The 17,634-nt window shown below is 40.6% G+C and overlaps 1 protein-coding gene across 5 annotated transcripts in view; it reads left to right on the forward strand.

Annotated features, from left to right (window-relative positions):
• Positions 1 to 1,212: 1,212 nt before the first annotated feature.
• Positions 1,213 to 17,634, forward strand: part of mctp1b (multiple C2 domains, transmembrane 1b) — a 38,918-nt gene continuing 22,496 nt past the window's right edge. For 4 of the 5 annotated variants that reach the window (XM_026172673.1, XM_026172674.1, XM_026172675.1 and 1 more), the window contains exons 1-2: positions 1,213 to 1,899; positions 17,440 to 17,554. In XM_026172673.1, coding sequence (XP_026028458.1) covers positions 1,405 to 1,899; positions 17,440 to 17,554 — 610 coding nt within the window. In that variant the 5' untranslated portion in view covers positions 1,213 to 1,404. Of the gene's footprint in view, positions 1,900 to 7,461; positions 8,039 to 17,439; positions 17,555 to 17,634 lie in introns of those variants that run through there. The other variant, XM_026172677.1, reaches the window with a different exon arrangement.

The raw sequence follows: 17,634 nt of genomic DNA on the forward strand, positions 1-17,634 counted from the left end.
TGCATGCTGTTGCATGCTGGGGAAGCCGGTTGAGGGTCGCAGATGCCAACAGATTCAATAAACTGACCTGCAAGGCCAGTAATGTTATGGGGACGGAGCTGGACTTCCTTACGGTGGTATCGGGGAGGTGAATGCTGTCCAAGATAAGGACAATGCTGGACAATACCTCCCAACCAATTCCTGATGTGCTGGCCAGTCACAGGAGCATGCTCAGTGAGAGACTAAGATTAGTGCACCACTGGACGACATAGGAACCTATTTTGACAAATTGCTGCCCCTCCCTGAGCCTGGTTCTGCCAGAGGTTGGTTCCAGTTTAAATTGAGTTTTCCTTTCCCACTGTTGCCAAAGTGCTTGTCTGAGGGTCATTTGATTGTTTGGGTTTCTCTGTATTATTGTAGGGTCTCCTTACAGTATTAAGTGGCTTTAGGTAACTGTTGTTTGTGATCTGGTGATATATAAAAGGAAGTGAATTGAATTGAAATTGAAATCCATCAAACAAATTTAGATCCTGAAGATGTTTCTTTGCCATTTAAACTTTCATAACGACATGCACTAAAGTCAGGGTTCATGGATGCTTTTTCATCATTTGTTGCTTCATTGCCAACTTTCTTTTGGCACAAGACGAATGTCCCTTTTATCCAGCTGCTTTAGCAGCTTGTGTCTGGTGCTCATCCTGAGGACACCCACTGAGTAATACCCTGTCCATTTGGATTAAGGCTTAAGTTAGTCACTGATCTCGTCGTCTTATCCAAAAAGAGTAATAGGCGTCGTAAACCAGGCTGGTTATTATTTATACTATTACACTGACCCACTGTTTCTAAGGTCCCGTAAAATGAATTTTAATAATTTGATTTCTTTTAAAATAATGCAAATAATGTTCAAAGAAAAAGTTTAAGTTACTCCCAGACTGTGTACAAAGGTTTTTTTCAGTGCAGGAGAGTAAATAATGTAATTTCACTGTATAAAAAGCAAAGAGACTAAATAAAAATATATATTTCTGCTGGGGTTATATATTTTGAGGGTTACATGTGAGAATATTGTAGCTCATCTCTTTGTTGATGAGGTCTAAACATTTATTTTTCATATACAGTTATATACTTTGTCAATGAAAGACTGGTGTGCAGTTAAACTTTCGTACTACAAATTATCTAAAGTTTAATGGTAAACTGATCTTATTGGTAGACTGTTTGATGGTGCAGGGTAAGGGGCACTACGTCATTAGTTTCAGGTCTTCAGATGAGCTACGCACAGCCCTGTTGGCTGGAGGAAGTATTTCCGTGCTTTTGGGCACAGGTTTCGGCGCGTTTGCAGCCGTCTGATGCGGCGAAATAGTACAAACGGGGTATTTCAGTGGTCCTGTCCACCGATGTGACAGCCTGCCGGAGCTCCGAGTAGAGGCGGGAATGGAGCGGAGCGAGGCGGACGAGAATGAGAGCAGTTCATCCCAACAAAACACGATGTGGAAACAGCTTCAAGCCAAAGCCAAGCCGCTGCTCAGCCCCAAGCTGGGCGCCAGAGAGCCAGAAGACAAGAAGGAACGAGGCATGTGGATGTTCAAGAAGATGAAGCGGAAGGAAAATGTCGTCCTGGACCGGGTAATCTCCTCCTCGCAGCCCGACCTGCTCTTCTCCTCTCCGGATGATGTGGACATTAAGGAGGCACAGCTCTGCGGCAAAGCAGTCGGCCGGGACAAGCTGCAGTTTTCGATCAAGCACAAGTCCACCAGCCCAAACAAACCCACGGTGTCTCAGCTGGTGCAGTCCCACCACAAGAGCTCCTCTCTGGGGTCTGCGTGCCTGGAGAGGCTGGCCGAGCCTCCGGACGGCGATGGCGGGGGCGACGCAGCAACAGCTGCCGCAGCGGAGAAGACACATCTGGAGAGCAGTGAGGATCAGCTGGTGAGCTCCTGCCTCGATGATTTGGGTTTTCAAATGAATATATGTCTGAGAGAGCCAGTTCTGTAACTATTAGATTAGCCCTCATTCATACTGGCAGGTTAACTATCACAAGTTTTGAGTGTGTGAGCGGAAACAAGCAAGTACATGACAAGATTTGTAACGCGATAAGTGTCAAATGGCATATGCGTCAAAATCTGATAGGTTAACAGATAATGACAAAATAAAAAACTGTTCCGTGATCTCCATTTTACATCACATTACTGTGTTTTAAGTAGTTAAGAGTAGTCATTGTATAAAGTATTTAATTATTGTGTGGTATTCTTATCAGAGAGAGCCCTACCCAGCCAACGTGTGTATATGGGCCCCACCTGGTTTTTGCTTGGGCTGGATGGGTACCATGTGGGCATGGGCTCAAACTGGGCTTTTTGTATGGGGCCTACTTGGGTTTTTCACATTAAACCCATATGGGCAATCCCAAGTGGGCACTTTTAGTAGGTCCTAGCTGGGTCAAACATGGGAAACACTTAACTTGGTCCAAAATGGGAAACACACGTAGGACCCACTTGGGTTTTCCACCTGGGATAGACATGGGCAAACACAGTAATTTAAGGATAGGCTGTTGTTGTGTGCCCCAGGTTGGGCAAAGTGAGGTAATCAATATATTTTTTAGCACTGATGACACAGGTGGGGCCCACCTAATCAAACTATATGGTTGTGGATGTGGATGGTTATAACCATCAGAGTACGAAGAAGCACCAAGCAATCACAGGGTACAAGAACTCCCCTTTAACAGGAAGAGATCTCAGGAGATTTAGTTGGTTGAGGGTGAGGGAAAAGACAGGAACAAAGATGAGTGTAGCAATCAATGTTGGTCAAGTTACTTGAAAAAAGTAATCAGTAACTAATTACTGATTACTTCCCCCAAAAGCAATCCCTGTCATGAACCGAAGTTCCGAGCGCAGGCAGGACCCAGTAGCAGAACACACACACTAGGGTAGGAGGTAAAGTAATTTTTATTGCAACTAAAGGTGTCCCGTGAGGGTAGCCTGAAAAACAACGTATGGAACCAGAAGAAACCGAGGGACCGCGCAGGGAACGCCGAGAGCGGGGCTGTGAGAGGCTGTAAAACAAAAAGAGAGACAGATTACTGGGGTGCGGAAAAAAGGCAGCATACGAGGGAAGGTGGAGTGTGCGTCTCACGGTGATAGCCGGGCCGAGTGAACCAGAGGGGGGTGGAGCTCCAAAAGGGGTCGAGACGGCGAAGCTGATGGTGAACCAAATCTCAGGCGGACAGGTGGACAGGCAGGTGGCTCGTAAACAAAAACACGCCGAGTTGTGATCGCTGAGAGGCGACTACGGACTGGCGTGGAGCAGCAGGTAGGGCAGGATTAAATAGTCCACCTGATGATCGCCTGGGATGGGATGCAGGTGTGGGGTTAGCAGCCACGCTCGTGGGCGTGGACATCCCAGCAGCACCCCGGACGCCAGGCCGCGGACCATGACAATCCCATTACTTTACTGATTACTTATTGTCAAAAGTAATTAATTACTTAGATTTACAACCTGAATAGGTGATAAAGCGATAGATCTTTCAGCCCAATTCTACTTTTTCTGCATAATCCATCATACAAAATGTAATCAAATGGAAAAGTCTCTTTTTAAAACTTGTTTTATTAGTTTTAATCTTTTAAAAAAATTAATTATATGCAACATTCTCTGACTGGGAGAAATTTGTTTAACATTTAAACCTATTTTCTGCACATTCCAGCACATAAAATAAAATATTTTTTTGTGTTTACACTCACTCTTTAAAATAGATGCAAGTAAAACACAGCAGAAAATAAATAAAATCAAAGACTCAGCGGTCCTGTTGCTCTATTTTCACCTGTAAAGCAGGAGTGGGGTAGGCGGAGGTTTGCCCTGGTGCAGGTGTGCCGCAGCCGCTTCGCTGACTGACATTGGAGGTATATAAAATGCAGCATGGGCTACTGATGCATAAATAACTTTAAAAAAAAAAAGACTCATGATGCAACATTTAGTTAGAATAAAGTGGGACCTCCTTTGTGCTTTTATTAAATAGTTAGACCTGTAAATATACATTGTCCACAGACAGTTAAATAGAATAGAATTAGCTTATATTAGTCTCCGCTTGTGGAAGTTAGCATTATTCGTCTTCTGTTGTGCATTTTTGTTGTGCAGATTTAAAAAATAAAATTATTTACATTGTAATAAATAAGTTAAAATATTTGAAAATAATATTAAATAATAGCCATAACCCATAAACTGTGATAACACTCCCAATAAGGGGCTCTGTTTTCATGTAGACTTCTTGTATTTTGAAGGCCTATGAGAGAAATAGATTTCTAGGTCACTTGACAAATACCCACCCATCAGCACGCCATAAGTGAGTGGCATCACTTTAGACTGAATTTACAAAAGTAATATCACATCTCTCATTTAGATCGCTCTCAAATCCTTGCTGGGATCCAGACAACTTTGGCTTCTCTGGGAAAATGATCCCTGTCTTCCCTCCTCTATGAGCTCTATAAACACACGGAAATGATGTTGAGTTTCATTTTGGTCCCTAATAAAGTGAAAAATATAAATAAAGCAGAACATCTTTAGGACTGACCTGCTTCTCATATTTCTGTCACCTTTTTGCTTCTCATACCTGATTTCAAAAACCAAGATGGCAAATCAGTCAGCTAATTGGAGATAAAGTATCTGAAATTCAGGAGCGGGGCCACGCCTCCAAACACGCTCCTTCCGGTTCTCATCTGTATATGTTCCCCCAGTTCTACAAGCTGTTTGTTCTCGTTTACGTGCCCCACCGTCCCTCCCTCCCCGTTTTACTTCTTTAACTTCTTCACTTCTCTAGCCGGACAGGGCCCACCCAGTCCCCTTTGAGGCCTTCCCTAAACCGCAGCTCAATTCATGTCCAAGTCATTCACCTTTATCTACTAAAACGCTATCAAACCTCAAATGAGGACGTGGGCCTAGCAAGTGAAATGCTTTAAATTGGGACGTCACTGTGGTCACATCACACTTTTAAATGAACTGACACTATCACACTAACATCTGCTAAGAACGCTGCTGTTATTTTTGAGAAAACATTTCATTTTGAATTTCACATTTCAAAGCTCACCCAGTTTGTTTCTTTCATGTCAGAAGCATTGCAAAATTTCTGTCTATAATTGTTCTGGTAATGTGTGTCTGCTGTAATGAATATAAGGGCATGTGTTTGACTCTGTGTTTTTATGTTTGAATGTGTGATTCAACAGTGAAGCACTTTGTAACTGTGTATTTTTAAAAAGTGCTATACAAATAATATTATTGCTATTGTTGTATGTGATGACTTGGGAGTGAGAATGGATTGGCTAGAGAGAGGTGCGCCTGGCGGCCTGGTAGCTAGTCAATAGTAACATGTCTAAGTGGACTAAATCAGTAACTCAATGAACCCCAATAAACACATTTGTGTGTCCTCCAAAGTCACACACAAATCATTTTAACATTTGTAAATCTTAGTTTACCATTTGGATCATATTACCCTGCCTACTGTGGTCTGTGTGGTTCCTTGTGCAAGATAGACTCCAAAGTCTCATTTACTTATCCATGTATGTTGAAATTAATATAGTCATTGCAGATAAGAAAAGATTATTGGTAAATCAGATGCTAATGGTTTTCCTTCCCTTTATATATACACTGTTCCACGGACAGATGCTCATTGGTCAAAGGTCAGAGCATGCACAGTTAATCCTTGTGAGCCAAAAGCTCAGGTTTCAAACTGTATTTTTTCTAATCTCATGATTAGTGGATGAATATCACACACACAAGCTCTACCACCTTCTGTTTGCAAGGGGGAGAAATTTTTCTCTCAAGAAAGGTGTTCTTAAAGGGCAAGGAGCTAAAACAGGAGGGTTCCTTACTAGGAACTCAGAAATTCTTACTTCAAATGAAACTCACTATTAGTACAAGATTAATAATTAATAAAGCGCTGGATGGACCGAATCAAGGATGATATGAAGGCTGTGAATGTTACACCAGAAGACGCCCTCGATAGGAAGAAGTGGAGGAAGGCATGCAAGATAGCGGACCCTGCGTCGGGTGATATAAACCGCTAGGAAGAAGAAGAAGAGTACAAGATTAATAATTGCTTATTTTAAAATCTGAATTATGCAAATCTCCATTACTACAGTGCAAGAATTAAAAAAAGGGGGCTTGGTTAGATTTTGTGGAGCTGTGTGGGTGTATGTGTGTGTGGTGCTGCTCTCTCGAGGACCCTGCTGCCACTCCTTTTCTCCACCTGGGGTCACTCAACAAAAAGCCCTCCGACATTATAAAGGCGAGATGAGGTCCACGTGCGAGGGTTGTTGCTGGGTGTCTGTCCTGCTCCGTTCACACAGAGTTTTGTTTTTGGAGCACTGTGGATTCCTTTTGTGGATACATGTGAATAGTGTGATCCTGTGGGCAACAGAAGTGCCACTTACTGAGTTTGAGCTGTTTGAGCAACAACACTTGCATTAAGGTGCTTTATGTTGTTGTAAGGTACAAAGAGCAGCCGACTAAGGGAAACCAATCCCCTCAGTAAATGTACCAGCTTCTCAGAACAAGACTAGCTTATGTTGACTCTCCTGTGTGTGCAAGTCAACTGAAGCATGAGAGGACAAGAGTGAAACCGGACTGGCTCTCTATCAGCTAATGTGATACTCATTCTTGTCACACTGTTAGCAGAGGGACTTCAGGGTATTTGTTCAGTTGCTACTGTGCTACGATATATGTATCATTTATATCTGCCCTGGCTCAAGCTAAAAAAAGATCATAATGTCACTTTAGATTAAGGTTGGTCGATTTGATTAAAGGGTGAATACTGCAGGATATCTCTCTCACTGAGGAATTGTTTCTAGTTGAAAACCTTTCATTAATAACAAGTATGATTAGCATTGAATCATACTTTATTAATCTTATCTGTTATTAACCTCTGTCTCTGTTCCACAGCATGTTTTTTTTTCCTGTCTTCCTTCTCTCACTCCAGCTGGTTGTGGCAGATGGCCCCGCCCCTCCGAGAGCCTGGTTCTGTCAGAGGTTTCTTCCTGTTAAAAGGGAGTTTTTCCTTCCTACTGTTGCCAAAGTGCTTGCTCATAGGGGGTCATATGATTGTTGGGTTTCTCTCTGTATGTTTTATTGTAGGGTAATCTTACAATATAAAGCGTCTTAAGGCGACTGTTGTTGTGATTTCACGCTGCATAAATAAAATTGAATTGAATTAAATAAGACATAACAGCATCTGTTAGCAGAGTTCATAAATGTAGGATATATTTAACCTGTTGCAGCTGTGTGTTTGCAGGCTACAGACTGGTATTTTGTCAGTATTCGGTTCAAAGTATTCAACGTGCATGTTTTTACATGAGCATGTCTCCACCATGATTTCAGGGTAAATGCTGGTGCTTTCACTAAAGTTTTAAGGCTTAATTTTTGGCCTTGTCTTTTTAAATCCAGCACTATTGGAATTGACATTCAATATTATTACCAGCCTATTTGTGTAGTTTTATCTCTGAATAATGTTTGAGTGCTTGGCTGTGAGACTTTTTAGTCTTACGTATATTAGTTTAGAGCTGTGCTTTGTGGCCTTAATTTGGTCTGTGACCTTAAGACACCTCTTGTGGTGTTTTCCCTTAGTGTACCTCTTAGTACAGCCATCAGTCAGGCTTATCCACCAGGGAAGGATTACAGGCAAGCCAACCAGGATGATTCTTCACCTTGCTCCCGCCCACTCATGCACTGCTGCTTCTTTCATTCAGCCTCCTCACCTCCTCTACTGCACCTGCTCCTTTTCAGCTGCCACACTTTTCATGGGAGAAACATTTTTGGTTTTTGAAGTTTGTGCATCTGCCAGGGTAGAATTGCTTCAGAAGTATCCTCAGAGTCCCGGCCTTTGGAGCTTCTCTGTCAGAGTTGCCCTCCCCTCACTCCACCTTTTACCTCCTTGCCTGTATAATCTTCCCGTGACTGCTCGACCCTGGATCGCTTTCTTTGTGAGGCCTCAGTGGCAGAATCCCGTCTAGCGATCCTGGGGTTACTCCGCTGTGCCTCTAGGGATGACTTTTTCCCCCTCATCTCCTCATGTGGACGGCTGCTGTCGGTGAGCTGTTTGAATATGTGCTTCAGTATGTGCGCCATTGTGGATTCTAGTGATGGGATTTCCGGCTCTTTTTAGAGATCCGGCTCGTTCGGTTCGGCTCACTAAAAAGAGCCGGCTCTTTCGGCTCCGAACCAGCTCTTCGGGTTGTTTTTTTGCTTTAATTAATTTATTATTAACAATAATATAAAATTATGCACAAAAGGAATTACTAACGTAAAAAAAAGTTGGTTTTATTTATATATGTGCGGTGGCCCCTAGAGACAAAACACGTACAAACTCCAAAACACATTTCTAGCATGAACTGAACTTCCAAAGCAGAGCTACTAGATCACTTAAATTACACAATTGAAAGCATGTGTGTATTGTTTGTGTATTTATACACAGGCACTCATATATATTCAAATAATTTAAAAAAAAGTTCATTTACCTGTTACTACCACACACCAAATCCGGTCGTTGGTACTTGCTGGCTTGTGTAGCCACTAGGTAACAAAAGCTCAACACTGCGTCCAGCATCCTGGAGCACTTCTGTTGTCTTTTGTACGTGTTTTGAGTTTTTATGTGCTTCAGAGTTCGTACGTGATTTGAAGTTTGTATGTGCTTTGTCTGTAGGGGCCACCGTAAATATACTTTTTTTTATTCACTCCACATAAAATTTAATAAATAAATCATATAATACAAAAATCAACTATTCACATTTCAACTTTTAACTATTTAATTTTTCAGCTTTTTCCTTTTACAAATTTAAAGTGAAACAACACAAAACACTGCAAACCACAACACAATTAAACATAAATTAAAATATGAAAACAAAAAGAAGATGCACATTCTCTGTCAAATGGGCCTGCATGAATAAACTTTCAGAATCCTTTATCATCCGCAACTAAAAATAGTTGTGGATGATTACTATACCTTTCTAATGTGACGTTGTTGTCCCTGGCTCTTTCTCTCTCTCTCCCTCTGGCTCTGTTCCTGTGCTACTGAGTGTAACTACCGCCCCTCCCCCCTCTTCCCAGCGTAAAGCACAAGGCTCCGTGCAGAGTGAAGCGGAAAAAAGTGCGAGAGAGAGGCTGAGAGAAAGAAAGCAAAAACCCACGTGACGACTCGCGATAAGGAGCCGGCTCGGGTCGTTCACATCAAAGACCCGGCTCTAAGAGCCATTTCGTTCACGAACGACCCATCACTAGTGGATTCCAGCATTAATACCATCACTTGTTTTTATCCACCTTTCTTTCAGCTCTGTGATTGTGTTTTTTTCTGTGTTTTTGTGGGAATATTAATATTAGTAATAATTCTGACTAGCATTCATTATGTCAATTATTGACTATTTGGGGCAATTGACTTTGAAAAATGAAACAAATAAGGAGAAAGAAACTGGTTCTGAATAATATGATGAGGTGAGCTGTGACTCAGGCAGAGACCCAGGCAGTTAGTATTAAGTAATTGTTGGAGAAGCTCGATAGGAACGATACCAGCCACCTGACCAGTGTTACAGACCACTCACCTAAAGAGAGCTCCCTGACAGCTGCAGTCGCTTAAAGCAGACATGAAGGGACTAGAAATACAACCAAACATTTGTCCTGGTCTCATACTCCCCAGATCCCAGTCAGGGCCAAGGATAAACACTGAGGCAACACAGGACAATCCCAGAAGTCCGGCGTCTATGCCCTGGTGTGAGAGATGCTTGATGATGGTTTTAATCTTGTGGGTAACTGGTTTACGCTCCACTAGATATGTCATTTCTCAAAAACAGGAGATGGTAATAATAGTAAGAATTCTGGCTAGCATTCTTAAACTTGAGATTAGCTGCACATTTTTTTGCGTTTAGATTTGCTTGACTGTGTTCCTGGGCATTCAGGTTATTGCAGCATTTATACTGCTGCAAATAGCACAACATTTGGTGGTTCTGCTACCCAGGAAGCAGCCTCATAATTCACAAATCTGCTGTGTGTGTTAGGGGTTACTGAGCGTACGTGAGAAACTGCGTTTGTATGCATTTCTGTGCACACACTCACAGGTGCAACCATTTACTTGGTCACTTTAACCACACAGCGTTGACAACCACGCGATGATGTTAGAGCTCACATATTGAACGCGGCTATAACTTTACTGAATATGAAAGAGTACAACTCACACATTTTCACACGTTTCCTCAGTCCAGCTACTTTGTAGGCGCCGTGAAAAAAAAGTGTAAAGTGAACTCCTTTAGCTCATCTGTGTTCTCTTTGTTGAATCGGGTTTGTTCTCAGCCTTTTAGTTACTGTATTGATCACACAGTCTGTATAAGCAGGGATATTTATGTTATCGGGGACATTAGGTTAAGCCAACATGTTATGGAGGGCTCTGCTGTGGACATGAAAGAGATATAGTGCTGAAGATATTTCCTACCTTGAGTTTTCTGTTGTTTTATTGGATTCATTTTCAGCTTCATGTGACGGTACCTGTAAGCACCATTTAAAAGGTGTCCTATAAACTTACAGTACACACAAAGATTAGATTATTAGCAGTGCCGGGGCATTACAAAGAAGTGTTATACTGTAATTCCATTATATTTTTCTGTAACTCTATGATGTGAAACGTTATTATTAGTAAAAAAAATTCATTAATCACATTACAGTTATTAAACAGTTGAACAGTAATAAGTTGTTCAATTATTTATATAATCCGCAGAGAGAGAAAAAAAATTAAATTAGCCTTTTGACAAACAAAACTGCGCAACAATGAAACTGTTATGGGGAAACAAAATTAGGAGGGCACCCTAGGGTAGACCCAGAACTTATTGGCTTTAACCCTATAACGCCCTTCGTTTCATATTTGATACATGAGTTTCAGAGACCTCTATCTCCTCAACATGATCAATACTTGTCATCATTTCAAAATGTTATGGACAAAACTCTTTCTTTTTTTAATCTAAAATTACCATTGTTGCTAACAAAAACTTGCCAAAAACCAATCCATCCATCCATCCATTCGCTTCCGCTTATCCTTTTCAGGGTCGCCGGGGGTGCTGGAGCCTAGACCAGCTGTCATAGGGCGAGAGGCGGGGTACACCCTGGACAGGTCCCCAGTCTGTCGCAGGGCTAACAAACAGAGACAGACAACCATTCGCGTTCACATTCACTCCTATGGGCAATTTAGACTAATCAATTAACCTATCCCCACAAACTGCATGTCTTTGGACACTATGATCGGACATGTCTTTGCCGATCATACACAACATGATATAGCAAAAAAAAATGTGGATTTTGTTTTAAGGGTTAATAAACATCTTAGCTCCAAAATAAATCCGAATTTTCTGGCTATTTTTTGATGGGTTGAGTTTTAAAGGGTTAAAATGACCTGGGGGCCTCCAGGGAGAAATTGGAAAATGTTGCTGTATTTTCCCATTTTCTTCGCATAAGTGCAAGAAGGTGAATGGGTGCATTGACGACGCCTCACAGGTTTATTAGTAGGACGATATTGCTGATCATAGCTGTTTGCCCGACAGACTGTATTAACATTCATAACAGTTGATAAATAAAAATGAAAAAGTAAAGAAACAATGTTAAAGAGTGTTTCTTTGACGTTGCATAGTTTGTCCACCAAAGGGCACTCTGCACTTTCCCTGTTGCCAATATGTTTGTAATGCTACAAACACAACAACCAGCTGAGCACAATTGGGTAAACAGAGCGTAAACAAGGACATAACTGCACACATCAAATGGTAGGGAACTTTGTTTATGGTTTTTGTGTCTGAAAGAAAAAAATTTAGATTTTTAAATGATCAGATATTTGTATTAATGTCAAAATATTGCCTATAGTGGTTGGGTTCTATATGGCAGTCGTTACCATATAACTTTACTGATGACAATCCAGAGTTTTGTCGAACAAACCTTCTTTTTTACACATTACAGATCAAACTCTTGTCTGCTTGACAATCAGTAACTGAAAGACTTTCAGATTCATTCAGAGTGAAAATGATGACGGATGTGGTCAGAACCAAAGTGTTATTAAGAACAAAGACAAGCAGTGCTGTTATTGTTATCTATGCGATGTTAATTCATTCTAATAGAAGTATTACACGAGGTTCCTCCTAAGGTAGTTAGTTTAAATTTGGGGTGAAATCTCCTAAAACCAAGAAGTAGCCATTCTACTACTTTCAGTTAAAGTGAGTATACTCATGTCATCAGAGATGCATTACTACAGACCTTCATACTTGATTATAAAATTAAAATTAATTAGTGAGCTTATAAGTGTATAACAGTAGTGATATAGTAATATAATAGCAATTGTCATGATAGGCTTACTTTACACTAACATCTGCATTACTTTAGATAAAATACTGTATTACAAAAATATGATATCTGTCTGTAGATGTGATGTAGAGGTGAGTGTTTAAACATGGATGTCCAGTCCTAAAATAGGCATGTATCGGTGTAGCTGGGGGTGTTCCCAGCTTGGCGCTTTGCTTCCTGATTTAGTACCACAGGACATTTAAGCCTTTCTTAAGCTGCTTGTTAATTCTGGCAGAACGTGTTAGTCATATAATGTAAACATCCTGATTCAGCCTCGGACTGGGTTTGTGCACTTTTTGGCCTCCATACTCATCTGTTTCGTCTTTCATACCGGCCAAAGTGATAGGCTGCAGGGTGTGCAAAGACGTTTTAATGCTGGGTCACAATGAAGCAGTAAAACCTGTGAGCTGTTGCAATGAAAGCCAAAGTAACACCGCAATAGATGGTTGCTGTTGACTGCCAAGATGAGAGATAACAAACAGCTTCACACAAGAGATGTGACTGGTACATTTTCTAAGAGTCTTCATACCACAGATTTTCTCCAGTCACGCTTTAAAAGCAAAAGTACAATCACCAATGCCACCAAGTGTAAAACTGGCATGAATTCTCACAACTCAAAGGAACAGACATTGGGAATACACTTAATTATTGTTTGTTTGTCTGGGTGTTTAGTAAGTAGCTGAGGCTAGAATCCACTTAGCTTAGCATAATAGTTGAAACAGGGGAAACTGTTGAGGCTTGCGAAAAGATTTCCATATCATTGCATGTTCAGTACTGGTGTGGGCTTTGAGCTATGAGTGTGCTTGTTGCCAAATGCAGCGGTATGATTGGTCAGATCTGTTTATCTGAAAAATCAAGCATGACTCCAAAAAAATAAATGCTGCAAATTAATTCTGCAAGAGTTCATGGCCGGTGTAAATGGCTACATTTTATAATAACTGCAATAACTGAGAAAAATTTTTATTACACAAAATATTTGCATGAGTTTCAAGTGTTTGGTGTGTAAAGGTCATTAGCTCTTCTGATGCCCAAGGTTTTAAAAGATGATAATAACATGCAAAAGGCTACATTACCAGTGATCCAGTACTTTGATCTGGATCACAGAAAGAATAAAAAATGGACATTTCAGTTTCTGGATCTGAACCCAAAGCCAACGTGGGAAGTGCATTAAAGCTGGATTCTGGAAGACATACTGTCTTCCTGTATATTCCTCTAGGCTGTAAACAGACATCTGGTCCTACAGAAGTCAGTGGGAAAACGGCCCTTGGATTTAACCTCTCCAAACACTTTCCCGATGAGTTTATGTGCTCAGTGACTCATTTTGGGGCACACAGTCAATCACTTCCAGCATTGTGAGGTAATTTTAGAGTAAGCCAGGTGATAATAACCCAGAGCTACCTCTGTAGATTACATTTTACACAAGACTGTCCTTTGTACATGACCTGCACATGCTTGTGTTAACCCACACAAATAGTGGGCTCTCATAATGAGTTAAAAAAGAGGCACTCATTCCTAATGTAAACAGGACATGAAACATGGAGCCAAATCCAGACAAGAAAGGCTTAGTATGCAATGTAACCTTATCATGAACGCAACCACTGACAAATGAGCAAAAGGAGGTCTGCATTTCATTCGCTATTCAAAATATATACATAGAAAAACACATACAGTTTATAAGGTAACATAGACTTTGTTTTCTTCTTTGGATGTTCGCTGCCTTTTGGTCGATTCTCTGACAAAATGAACCCACACTGATCTGGGAATAGTTAGAAGGTCAGAGTTAAGTGGTTTGACAAACAACAAGAAAAAGCGATGTCCTGCGAAACTGGACTGAAAGCGAGTGAAAGAGCAGCCAGTGTCTAAAGAAAGACTTTGAAAGACGTTCAGAAAGCTCATGTAAAGATATGAGGAGTGGCTCAAGACTCAGGCACAGTAATTTTACAGTACGTAAAATTGACACAGGAAACTTTATACTCAGACGAGTTGCCTGCTGGTTGGATTTTATCTCTTCATATGTCTTACCCTACTTGTTACATGCAGCTATGGGTGGAGACTAGGCTACATAAGACTTTAACAGCCCTCCTCCAACAATCCAGCCTCCACACAGACAGCTTGACACACTCAGCCTCCTCATGTTACACAGGATAGTCTCACTCACTTTATTATCATGTTTTCTGTTTCCGCCAGTGGAATTTCCACAGCTTGCCAGAGCATAACTTGGCGCACTTCAGAAGTTTCACCCTCAGAAAGCAAGCCTGTGTTTCATAATGTGTCTACCGGATTTATAGCTGGGCAGGAAAGCTGTAAGACTTGATGCTATAAAGCTTTAAAAGTGGTTTATAATTTATGTTGTTACATCACTGCATCAATATAAAATCACACTTTTACCACAGTTTTTTTTGTAAATGTATATTTACATAGTCTTGACTTAAGGTCTTAACTCAGTCACCTTATTTCACCCTCGCTAAAACACAATATGCGAAACCTTCCACCATTAAAACCCCCCCAAAAAACTCTAACCACAAAATCCTAATTTCAAACTATAGTCACAAAATCTCTGACTTATTTGACAAAATTCTTTCTATTCACAGTTTGCTGCAAAATTCAAAGCTGTATCTTACAGCTTTGAAACTCTGAAGCTGTGTGCTTCTTCATAATTATGTTTGACAAGACTTCGACTAGCCAAACTAATAAAAAAAACTGATGGTTTGATTTTATTGTACTTTTACTGAATTTATTTTATCCCTTTGCTCTGTGTTAGAGATTTATCTTTAAAGAACAGAAACTCACTCAATCAAATTAAGTGGTCAAACGAGCTGATTGGTGAACCACAGCTCAACCTAGCATCCCTGTACAGCGCTGAGTTGCAGCGCTCTGCTGGTTCAGGTTTTTTTGATGACTCACTCTCTTTGCATAGTGATTTTCAGTTTCTTCCTCTTCTTTCTGGTCCCAAAGTGTAGAACAATAAGGTGTTGGCTTGATGTTCTCTTGTGGCCGCTGGGCTGCTCCCATGGTGGCCCTCTGTGGCCTGGACATCTCCCTTATCGGGGGGGAGGGCTCTGCCGGGTGGTCTGGGGCCCTGGGACCCTGTTTTCAACTCGTATTAGAGGGGTGGTTTTGTCTCTAACAGGTACTGGTGTTGGCGATACATTGTGCATTTCTATTTGTTTCTATCTCCCCGTATCTCTCCTCTACCGCACCACCACCTCCTCTTTTTGCTCTCTTGCCTATAAATGTGATAACTGAAGTAACACAAATAGAAATAAATAAATATTGAAGATTCACAAAAGAAAGAGGAGGCTATAGAGATTCTATATAGCTGTTCTTGCAAAAGCAACATTTGTTTGGTACCACAATACATTCAGATCGCAATTCTGATTACAAAAGCTGCCAGACTTGACAGGATATTTAAAAAAAAGAAATGTAGCACCTGTTTACTGAATTAAATAAAACAGACAATTAGAAAACTTAGATCACAAACTTGTCTGTAGCCAATTTTCTTTCTGCAGTGTGCAGTTTTTTTTCCATTTTATATCATAAATGTAGATATTTTGGTATTTTACAGTGTTTTTCACAGTGTTGTCAAACTGAACCATTAATGAAGACAAATCAAGAAGTTACTCAAAAGTCAAAATTAGTTTCAGCTGTCACTACATTATTCAATATATTGCAATGCAAAAATTTATTGTAAGTAGTCTGTGAATATGTGTACAGTACAGTACACATGCTCAGTTTGTTTTCCAGTGAGTCCACTGTAAGGAGCTCATATATAATATCATATTGTAGAAATATTGATCAGAGCATCTCTCTGAGTGGAAGTGCTTGTGTTGACAGGATGCTGCTCTCCCAGCAGAGTAGTTGTGTTACATTTGCAGTGATGGATGCAGATTGATGTTTCATTGTCAGTGATTGCTTACATACATGTTTTCAATGAAGTGTCTTAGCTTTAATATTGCATGGAAATAATTCCAGCAATTAAAAATAAGATGAGTTATACCACCTGTATGGTGTTTTAAGAACACCTAAGAATTAAATGACTCACTGCACATTACATTACATTATCTAATGCGTAAAGTTTTACTGACAGTGGTGAACCCATGGTTGTATTGTGTGTCTCTGTAGTTGTTTTGTGCCTTTCAGTTGTGGATTAGTGACTGAACTCAATAAGCGAATCGTTGCAGGCAGATGCAAACTGGTGGAAGACACAAACATGAGACTGGGTCAGTCTTTAGCATCATTTTAATCATTTATCAGTGCAGGAGCTGGAAAGATGAGGCTTTCTGATGCTGAGAAACTCTTTAATCTTTTACTTCCTGTTTTGATCTTTTCAATGGCTTTACCAGCATTAAGGAAGGGTTTTGTTTTAGTGATGCATAGTGATACCATAACAAAACTGCAGCATGTCACGACACACAGCCAATGCAGGGACCACAAATGAGGTTTATATATCTGTCATTTAGTGTCTCTTTGTATGTAAGTTTTTATAGTCATTTATTGTCTCTAGTTGTGTCGTTCTTATATTAATCTCCCTGATCACAGACTCTGAAACATGTCCCACTGACCCATGCACTGAGCTCCATCTGTGGTCTTTGTAAATATCCATGTATAGTTGATTTTGGCATGGCAGAGTGCAGATGTCTGTGACAGTTCCACTTTCAATATGTGTAGAAATGTTCAATGAAGTTAAACGGTCCTGTCTCGCAGAAACTGTATAACAGGTATTAAAGCAGCGTTAGGCCACTCGTGCCCATGCTGTTACTTATATTCTGTTTCTGCATTGCCACAGAGGTGATCATATTGCAACCGCAATGAAAGTTTTAGGAAATGGAAAAAAATTTGCACCTCAGCACTGTGATCAGATAGGAGGAAGGTTCTTTCATGTAATTTCCTGTTAGTAATCACCCCTGGGACAAGATACCAAGCTGAATTAGACACTTTGGTCAGAGGAAGTGTGTAAGCTTAGATGTAGATAGCTACCATGAGTTAGTGAAACTACACTTCAGTGACAGGCTGGAAGAGACTTCTCATAAAAAATGTTGGTGAGTTTAAAGTCAGGATGTGGCTGAGAGGGCTTTTGTAGAGAAGCAGTTTATTGCATGTATTTAATGCATTCATTTGTGCTAACAGGGAATGGGTACTTCATGTCCTTCGGGGTTTTCTTCTGACCAAGCTCGGTCGGGGATGTACAAGCTGGAGATCGAGCTGAAAAGAGGACACAACCTGGCTGTCCGAGACAGAGGAGGTGCAGTGACATCTGTAGTTAATTGCATTTTTCAGCTCTTGCTTTTATACATGTGTGATAGCTTTATTTGTCTATTTTTA

Source organism: Astatotilapia calliptera, chromosome 7 (assembly GCF_900246225.1).
Source record: "Astatotilapia calliptera chromosome 7, fAstCal1.2, whole genome shotgun sequence".
Taxonomy (NCBI): Eukaryota; Metazoa; Chordata; class Actinopteri; order Cichliformes; family Cichlidae; genus Astatotilapia; species Astatotilapia calliptera.